General features: G+C 28.7%; 1 protein-coding gene across 1 annotated transcript; it reads left to right on the top strand.

The window, feature by feature from the left end:
- Window positions 1–10383: 10383 nt before the first annotated feature.
- LOC120262018 (auxin-responsive protein SAUR50) lies at window positions 10384–11001 on the top strand. The gene is given in 2 exon segments (XM_039270055.1): window positions 10384–10719; window positions 10721–11001. Coding segments are annotated over 2 exon segments (435 nt in total). The 5' UTR covers window positions 10384–10443; the 3' UTR covers window positions 10880–11001.
- The last annotated feature ends 295 nt before the right edge of the window (window positions 11002–11296 follow it).

Genomic DNA, 11296 nt, shown 5'->3' on the forward strand with positions numbered 1-11296 from the left:
TTTTTGTTATCGATCGTTTATGACAAATATTTATATACATGTGTGTGAAATGTTGAAGTTTTTATGGTTATTTCTTAGATTGGCCCACAGGTAGATTCATGAATCAAATTATTTTTCTATTTTTATTTATTTTAGCTTATTTTTTTATATAAAAAATTAGGCAATCTTTTGACTTTTTTTAATAGGATTTTTTTTTTTAAGAAATGAGTTGCTAAACTCATTTCCAAGTATGTTGGAGATTTATAAAATGGTCAAAATATCAAAATGATCCCTCTATTTTGTGTTTTCAGCTTTTAGTCCTCTAATATAAAATCCGCTGATCCTCGATTTTTCGCATTTTTGTCTTTTTGGTCCCCTCTAATCGACGGATTCGCTCTTTTGGTCCTTCTAATTGATGAATTAGAGGGACCAAAAAAAGGATAAATGCCAGAATATCGAGGGAGCACAAAGAAATGATTTTACAACTAAGGACGAAAATGCTAAATCTGAGGACTAAAAAGAGTGAATTTTATATTAGAGGGACTAAAAGGGCGAAAAACAAAAAATAGAGGGACCATTTTGATATTTATACCTTATAAAATTTATGCTATCAATCCGTATACGAAATACAAATATTTTAAAAAAAGAAAACTCATTTAAAATCTTCATTAATTATTATATTGAAATGGTCCAATCCATATCAGAAATTATAAATTGTGACATGTCTCAATTGAACGTCATAGTTTTGCACCATTAAAAATATATTATATACATGGTTAAATCATACCTATGAAGTGAGACTATTATCATATCATTTCATTCCGAACTTTAGAAAAATATTTTCCCAGTGACTCTTACTTTTTTTTACCAAAGAATTACTAAATTTTAAGTTTTAAAACTCTACCATAAAAGTGTGTTAAAATTAATAAAATTTGTTTTAACCATACTATACAAAAATAAAAAGCAAAAAACTTGCTAAAAATTTTTATTAATTATTTATAATGATTTGGTCCATTCCATATCAAAAAATGTAAATTGAGACCTGTCTCACATCGGACCTCATAGTTTTGTACCATTTAAAATATATTATATATTCAGGTTTAGATCATACATGCAAAGTAAGACTATTATCATATTATTTTATTCATAAGTTCAAAAAAATAATTTCTCAATGACTCATTTTATTTGGCCAATACTAAATTTTAAGTTTTAAAACTCTACCACAAAAGTGTGTTAAAATTAATAAAATTTGTTTTAACCATACTACTAAATACAAAAATAAAGAAAAAAAACCTGCTGAAAATTTTCATTAATTATTTATAATGATTTGGTTCAATCCATATTAGAAATTATAAATTGTGACCTGTTACACATCAGATTTCATAGTTTTATACCATTTAAAATATATTATATATTCAAATTTAGGTCATACATACAAAGTGAGACTATTATCATATCATTTTATTCCGAACATCAAAAAGATATTTTCTCAGTGACTCTTACTTCATTTGCTCAAAAATGTACTAAATTTTAAGTTTTAAAACTCTACCACAAAAGTGTGTTAAAATTAATAAAATTTATTTTAACGATACTAGTATCAAATAATTATAAAAATAAAACTTAGCTTATAAAAGTCTGTGTGTGTGTGTGTATATACATTAAAGTTAAGAAGCTTTGGAGCTGGAAAGGGTACTAAAATGTCCTATATTATTTTTTTTTTTTGGGTAAGGGTTGTCAAGTACACTTAAAAAAATTAAGAGGATATAATTAATTAACAAGTAAAACCCATGCATGGCATCATATTCTTATGCTTAACAAAACAACGTTCTACAGCTGTGACATGTATACTTCTTATTAATTCATTAATATATATATAATATGATGACCACCCTAACCCTAACCTTAATGCATGCCAACTTATTATTTAATAGTTACAGCTGTTGGCTTTCAAGGTAGATCCAAACAAATGAATGACAAGAATAAGAACTTCTTAAGAGAGGGAAAGAATCAAAATTCTAATTTAAATGCCTCTTTAATTATATAAAGATCATGAAAAAGCAACCCTTCAAAAATGTCTAAAGAGAATAAAAATTAAATGATCACATGCTCCAAGCAATAGCGATTGAAGAGAGTTACGTTGTTATTTCATCCTTCTCTTTTATGTATTTTTATTTGATAAATATTTTTTTTTTCTTCATTCAACTTGAGAAACAGATAAAATTTATAAGCTGATTTTCATTAATAAAAATTTATAAATAAATATATAATTTTTTATAAAATCATATAAATAAATATGATCTTTATAATTATATGCTTTTATAGAGGTTGAAAGAAATTTAGTATACTCATATTTATATAAAGAATATGTTCAAATTAGTTCGATATTTTATACAGTTATATATCCTAGTATAGATGTGCATTTTTTTTCTTTGCGTAAAGTCTATATATGAAAGACCTTGTATAACATTAACATAGCTCATATTTTCTGTATTTATTAATATAACACCATATATATAATGTAAAAACTATATATAAAAATCATATAAATGTGAATAGATTAAAAGTGACAAATTCTCAAACAGACTGAGATGGTTAGTAAATAAAAGGTTGGCTTTGACATGGTGTATTGTCATTGCATGGAGGCAAAATTTTGTTGCATGGTGCATTGTGAGAGCATGAGAAGTCTGTTAAGTATCAATTTGAGAATCTTTGTTGATTATGATATGAATGACACCTTTCACTGATTTGAACTAGTGTTTGTCTCAAACTTTGCCTGTTTTTTGTGTCAAAGCTAACCATATGTTTCACCCTTCTTGTGCTCCATGAGCATTTGCCCTAGAATCTTTGTTTGGTTTCATGCTATGTATGTTGGTCATTAAGGCAAGTTTTAGGGTTTTGAATTGGTGGTGATCTTGACCACTTTTTTCGGAGAGGAAACATGAGTTAGTTATTTTTATCTTTTTTCTCTTTTTGTTTTTGTGTCTATATATTTATAGACACATATATATTTAAATTTTTTGTAATTATTTTTAATTATTAAAATTTAGAATAAATCGATTGATATTTTAATTATTGCTTCAATGATTACAAAGCATTATTTTCAACTGTATCAATTTAAATATGTGGTAATATTTGAGAGAAGAAAATTCTGAAAAAATTCTGAAAAATATTATTTATTAAAAATGATTTTAAAAATAAAAGTAAATATATAGTGTAAAAAAGCCTAGAATCAAACTTTTATAATAAAGTTTTATTGAATCTTTTATGTAATAATAAAGTTTTGTCATGGTAACTAAATTCATTTTACCAACGTACTCAATTTAAATATTATATATATAAACACAAAAGAAAACTAGTGGATGATGAGTTTCAATCTATCCAACTTTGGGAAAGCACATGATTTGAGTTCTTTTTTCCAAAAATAAATAAATAATTTGAGTTCATATCATAAAATCTTTGTGGCAAGCACTAGCTTTCTATCTTCATGATTCATGCATAATTAACTTTTATCATTAAGAAGATGTGATTGCCCTTCAAAAAGTTCAAACTAAAGCTAAAAATTATATATATATATATATATATATATATATATATATAATGCCAACGACATGCGAGTCTATCTACAACTATCGGCCGATGTAGAACTGGAGCTGGTGAGATTCGATTCTCGATCGAGGCGCATTTCTAGGAGTTGTGAATAATGGTTGTGTACAAGTGGTTCCAGCGCCCACGTGAGTGCGGTCTCATCCTCACTTGTTCCACCAAGACTTGTGCACGTCCCTGGGGTCTCTAGTGGGTTCGCCCCGCTCCTCTTCCCAACAAAAAAACATGCCATTGTGAAAGTTGGCATATATACTTCATTGAATCAATTGACAAGTTTAATATTTATTTATATTATCTTGATCTTAATATCAATAAAAAAATTAAAGATTGAAAGTTTAGTTGACAAAATATACTTAAAATACTTGAAAAATATGATAAGTTTGAAAGAAGATAAGATTTACACTTGTATTCATAAAATTAAATAGAGATTGAGAGAGAAACAAGTTTGGTTTCTTCATTTATGGTGTTCAATCAATATCTATTTATTGCAAAACTCTCATTCCATGTGCTTCACATGCTATCTAGTATTTACCCAAAATTATTATTGTTATTAAAAAAATACATTAATAAAGTAAATAAATCTAAAATCTTGAAACCAATTAATTATCTATAAAAATATCTTGAGATATGAAAGTACATTTTTTTTTGTTGTCTGTTTGAATTATAAAAATTAAAGTTTTATTGAAGATAAAATGAAAAATCAAAGACTTATCTTTTTATACCAAGTGGACATAAATTTAAAGCACCGTTTTGTATTTTGGCATGGCTTAAGCATTAGTACTACTACGTCCTTGTTCTTCCTTTTTTAGGTTTTCCGTGCATGCACTCAAGGCATCCACCATCTCTTGCTTGCCCAATCAAATCACCTTTTATAACTTTAATATATATATATATTTATATTTATATTGTGTATTCATAAATTTAAACATTAAAAATAAACTATCATTCACTCCTTTTTTTTATTTACAAAGTGTATTTTTAACCTTTGACTCACTAGTTCCTTATGATTAATAACCCTAAACCAAAGCAGTTAGATACTGAAAGCCCTACAAAAATGTGCAAGTGATTTTTAATACATATATATATATATGTATATGATTTCGTTATTTCAATTGATCTTGATAGTTGATTTCGCCATAATATTTATAAGATGTTGAAATATGAGATATATATATATATATATATTTGGAAAAAAAAATTGTTCTCCATGATAATGGCTCAATGATATGACAAGTTAAGAACGACTTCTCTCATTTTATTAACTCCTACTGCCAAGTCTTAATCATGTACATATGACAAATAAAAGTAAAAAAAAAAAAAATTAAAAGTATATCATTGTTGAAACATACAACAAATCCAAACAATGATCCAACAAAGCATGATGTCAAAAGACCAAAAAAGGGCTTAAAAAAAGAAGTTGGTAATTAGACATTTCATGGTGTTAACGTACGTGGAAAGCACATGCATGTATCATGCATTTGCATTCACTTCTAATTAATTGATCTCTTCTACGTACGTACACTACTTTCCAACGATACACACTTAGTACATCTTATTAGGAGTACAAAAATCATGTACTTTTCTTCTTTTGACTTATCCATTCATTTCACAATCTCATTAATTCTCACCACACACTCATCATTAATCTAAAACAAAATGTGTGTGTGTGTGATATATATATATATATGCATGTACAATAATCATTTGCCATATTATTATCATTATTATTAGATTGTATAGAACTAATTAATGAAAACTACAACTTTATCAACTAAGAAAATAAGAATGTTGTTTGGAAAGGCCAAAGTACACATTGGATGTCTTGTCTTTGTGGCTCAAAAACTCATATGGTATGCCCCATGAGTTGTTTAATTCCAATTGACAAAGGTGGTGTAGGGCCAACAATTCTATGGTGATTAGACTGTCATAGTGCTCTAGGGGAGAGGGATGAACAAGCATACAATTTTTGGATTTATTTAAATATATATAAAGCTAAAAATTAAAGTTCAAAGGTTTGGAGTTTCTTTCATGAAAAGATTCACTTAAAGTCTTTTCAAAAACATGTCATGTGTGTTTGTGTGTGATTATTATTATTTTGGTTTTTCTTTTGCATGTATCTCTATATATGTTAAACATTTCAGAATTTTTTTTAATTGTATTATATGAAACTAAATACTACTACTAATAATAATAATAATAACAATAATAACAATAATAATAATGACAATAATAATAGTATGTCATCCACTTAATCTAGCTTTCTAAAATCAATTGAATTGTTGTGAAGGAGTGATGGGTAGTGGGGTTTATGAAATTGATCTTGTCTCATTTAGTTTCAATGTCTCATTTATTCCATTCATTTAATCAAACATATGAAACACTCTTTTTAACTAAATATTTGATATAAACTTTATTTTATTTCTTTAATGCATTATGAGGATGGTATGAACTAATGAAGAAGAAACTTAACCTACCTTTCATCATCATGTCTTTTTTAGGATCTCAGTCTATGAAATTTTGAGACAATTAATCATTCTTGCATTTGTTATACCTAGACCTTTCATTGATGCTTTCTACGTTTTTTTTAAGAATAACTTGTTTTCACTTTTTAGCATTGATGTCACATCTTATAGATCATTAGGCTTTGTAATATTCTTTCTAGTTGTTTTAACTCGTCCCCGGACCCATTTATTTTCCTTAATAAAATTTTTTTTTTTTGCATGCATGCATGAAAGAGATTTTATTGGATGATAATTATTTGAATTAATTATTAATTATATTTTATTACCATCAATCATGTCAAATCAATAATCACGGGGTTACTGATTATGATTGAAGAAATTAAGTTGCAAGATTAAGATTATTATTTTCTTAAAACATAAATAAACAATCATAAAAATTTTATTTGCCTCTTAACAATGCTTTTTGAAATTAAAGGAGTCGATCTCTTATATCGAAATCAAATGCATTACAGCTCATCCACTATGATAGCAGTGTCATTTTTTAATTTAATCCATCGATGATAAAAGAAATTAATATAAAATTTTATTTTGTCATCAATATAACAAATATACATGCCTATCATTCATTTTTTTTAATATACATGCATAATGAATTGTTATTTTAATTTGAATACAACAAATATAGTAATTTTTATAATACTTTTTAAAAAACAAAAAATTTTGAAAGATAAATTTTATATTAAACTAATTTTATAGTTAGATTAAAATTTTATAAAATAAAACTGAACTACCGACCCGACATATTCATTTTACATCACTATAGTATAGTTGAATGCTATGATAAAGCAATCACATCAAGATTATTGTTAAATTTAGTACGTTCCCTTCGAATCATTAAGACAAAAACCCTAATTTTGCATGCTTAAACATCACATCTTAATATTCCCTCTAAAAATTAACAAATTAACAATTATTTATATACATATATATATATATATATATATATATATATATATAAAGGTAGATCTTATCTATATCTACTAAACCTAAGAGAATATAATGTGATGATGGCATGGTTGATTAAAAACTCTTGCATATCATATTTGCAACCTAACAAAGATTTGTTGTACCTTATTTGTGTCAAATATCAATGTATTTTGGATCAATGAACAATTTGCTTTATGACATTATAACCATCCAAATGAAATCTTTCATCATTGTCTCCTTCATTTTAAAATTTTAATTTATGGAAATTAAATGAAATGGTATTCATAGTAATTTGAATTTAGATAACTTAAATTATCTTATATCTTTTATATTATATAAAAAATTAGTTTTTAACGCTGGATATAGGTACTGAAAACCATATAAAAGAGTAGATATCTCCAACATGTTCTATTACAAATATATCCATCTTATAAAAAAATTCTATTACTATATTTACATATATACCCCTTAGGCCTATGGAGACATACAAGTGATTAGTAGGGACATGCATGGAATGGCGATATAAATATTTATTTAAAGAACATCGGTAAGAAATTAGACATATTTTACATAAGATTGGAAGTTATGGTAGGTTGAGCTTTTTTCTTATTTTTCTTATTATTATTTTTATTTATTTAAAAAGCACACAAAACAAAATGATGAAAACAACACATTAGAAAAAAGTAGTGGAATAGTTGCCTCTTGCACATGGCTATGCGTCCTTTCCTTCATTTCTTTATCTTCTTCTCTTGCCCCCACACTATTTTATTACATATATATATATATATATATATATCGCTTTGTTCATTGGCTTTGATATGGGTAACACTCTAAAATAATCCGAAAAGAGTCAAGGATAACTTTGTAAAAAAACATTTTTTTTTAAGCAGATGATTCGAACTTAAAATTACTTATTTAAATAATATAAATGTTTAATTAATCATTTAGAGTTTGATATATATGATAACCTTCTATAATTTTTTAAAAATATATATATTAAAAAATTAATTATATTTTTTATTTTAAAGGTTTGAGAATACTCTTTTTATTCAGGATATTTATATTCAATAAATATAATAGGTTTAGTATTTTTATATTAAATTTAATAAAAAAATGATACAACACAAACTAATTTTTAACTGTGGTCTTCTTCTTTTTATATTTAAGTTTTATATTAATGGTAATTATTATTAAAATTTGTCTTTAATTACTATTGAACTTTCAAAAAATTAAATATAATTTTGTTTTATTTTTTAATAATAGTTTAAACAATATACAAATATGTAAAACTTATATCAAAGACAGTTTTAATCTTAGATATAAAAATTAATGCTATGGTTTTATGTGTTTTATCCATGTATCACTTACATATGCTGGTAAGACTTGTCTTTTAATACCAAATTGTCGAATACACTATGTGTCATACTCTCATTCGTTGTCAACAATCAGATGATGATATAGTTTGATTTTATTCTAAATTATATAATATAAAAAATCCAAAACTTTGCTTAATATAAATTGGATATCAAACAAGTATTAAGTGGCTTCATACTACCTAATCACAAACATGGTTCTTGGCATTCTCTCATTTATTTAATCTCTTGATAATTGTGCCATGGAGTTTTTAATCTATTACTAATGAGATTAGGATTTTGGTTCATCCAAGAACTTTGTACCTTCGATTTTTTTAAAAATGTTTATTGAGATTGAGAGAAGCTATCAATCTAGATCCACTAATCAAGCTTTGACTAATACTTATAGTTCAAATAACCTTCTTTTTTTAATACACTAGAGTTAGTTAACCTAGTGTTTAGTGATTTTTTTTTTTTTACTTTGTATAAATAAATATTTTCTTATATATCCCTATAAAATTATGCCATATATATTTATATATATATATATATATATCTTTATAGGTTTTAATTGTTTGAATCTAATTTTGGTCCAAAATGTACTGCTATTTATGGAGTACACACATTGCATTGTTATTAAAAGAACATGTGGCTTTAATGCTTCAAATCCGCCTTAGGTTAAAAATATAAATTATACTATGGATAAATTAAAGGAAAAAAATTTATTTATTGATTTTTATGGCATTAATTAAAAGAAGCAATATAATAAGAAAAAAAATTCTAATTATTATCAAGAGATTATCAATAGTCCAAATAGTATAGGTTTAGGCTGCTTAATCAAGTAGTGATGAGAAAGATCTAACTTTTCTAAGACTTTAATTATTTTGTCCCAAGATTGGTTTAGATACGTACGGTTCTGAAAAAACTAATATGTGAAAAACTTAAAACCAAATATATTAAAAAAAAATTAAGATTTTAAAAAATAAAATTTAAGAGTAGTAGGAGAAGTGGACAAAACTAACGGTCCTCATGGTATATTAGTACTGGATTTTTTATGTAGATGTTCATTTTGGAAAAAACCAGAGATCGAATATCAAAACCCACTCAAAGTGAAAGTACATGTGTTGAAATATTAACTCAACAGTTATGCATACCAAATCAAAAGACAAACATATACTGGTGACTGCACTTTAATTCATATTTGCTTGAATAATCTCCTAAGAATACCTCTATACTATCTTGTACCATAGTGGAGGGAAGGACGATAAGTATTTTTCTGACACGTAAACCCTGCAAAAGAATGCGATCTGATACGAGTTGAGAGGCGTAGCTTGAGGGCATGATCAATCGTCGGCTGAAAGCAATCGATTCTGTATTAGGGATAAGCTCGAGGTTTCACTTATCTCGATTTTTAAATGTGAACAATTGTTGTGCTTGTAAAATATATATATATATATATATATGAAAAGTCAAGACCGTCACTAAAATATTTTGAATACTATTTATTTATTTATTTATTCAATAAAAAAGAAAAAGGTTAGGAAAAAGAACAGCTGTTAACGGATTCCAAAGTGTTATTAAGCCAGCGGATCCGCACCCGCCGTGCAAAAGCAGTAACAGCAATCCGGATCCGCTTTTTATCCCAACCCGTTATCCTTTTTCACCGACATCCCACGAGCCTTTGACGGCTCCGGTCATACGACCCGTACTCTCACCTCCAACTCCCCCCTTGTTTCTACTCACCATTCTTAGTACTTCTAAGCGACCTCTCACCCCCCATTTCCTAGCTGCCTCACTACTCACTCCACCTCGACTCTCACCGCGGTAATCTCACCTTCCTTCTTAACGAACACTATTAGAGTAAATGACCGTTTACCACCCCTCTCCAACCTCAACAATAACTAACTACCACTGTAATTATTCCCAAAATTCAAGGGCATTTTCGCACCTTCACAGCTATATATACTCCACCTCCTCCTTCGCTTCTTCTTCCCTTCTTTCGAAACCGAGCTCCCGCGGCAAAGAGAGAGTGTTAGAGAAAGAGAGAGAGAGAGAGAGAGATGTCCGGCGGAATCGGAAAATGCAGCAAGATCCGGCACATCGTGAGGCTCCGGCAGATGCTCCGAAGGTGGAGACGAAGGGCGGCGGGGGAGTACTGGCCATCGGATGTACCGGCGGGGCATGTGGTGGTGTGTGTGGGGAGTAGCCGTCGGAGATTCGTTGTTCGTGCGGCTCATCTCAACCACCCGGTGTTCCGTCGACTCCTCGCCCAGGCTGAGGAGGAGTACGGCTTCGCGCATGCCGGACCTCTCACCATCCCTTGCGATGAGTCTCTCTTTCGAGGAGATCCTCCGTCACATCGCCTCCCCGTCGTCGCGGTTCGCCTGCTTGGAAGATCTCCAGAAGTGCGGGTGTTGCCATGCTGGCCTTCGACCCGCTTGGCATGCGGAGTCGCTGCCGCTCCTCGGTGCCTTCGCCGAGAAGCCAGTCTGGTGATCGAGAGAACCGATGGCACGATCGTGATTCAAATTCGAATCCAGGGGTGTTTTCGGAACTAAAAAAAAGCCTCACATAGGGTTTGGTGGGCTTTTTGAATTTTTATTTTTATTTTTATTTTATTTTTCCTCGGCGCTGATTGGTGGGTGGGTCCGAGACTCAGAGCCCAGAAATTTTTTTTTTCTCCTTTTTTTTAATTTTTAATTTTTATAATTTCCACACCGCTCCGGAGGATGCGAAGCGGAGATGGCCAAGAAGCAATTTGCTCGCCGAGTCATCCCTAACGAATCGGAGGGAGGGAAACTCGGGTGGCACTCTTGTAAATTATGTGATTATCTCTGGCATTTTCTCAACATATCATTAATATATATTAATTTTAATTTTAATATTATCAATTGTTGTTATTATTATTGTTAA

Source organism: Dioscorea cayenensis, chromosome 1, assembly GCF_009730915.1.
Source record: "Dioscorea cayenensis subsp. rotundata cultivar TDr96_F1 chromosome 1, TDr96_F1_v2_PseudoChromosome.rev07_lg8_w22 25.fasta, whole genome shotgun sequence".
NCBI classification, from domain to species: Eukaryota; Viridiplantae; Streptophyta; class Magnoliopsida; order Dioscoreales; family Dioscoreaceae; genus Dioscorea; species Dioscorea cayenensis.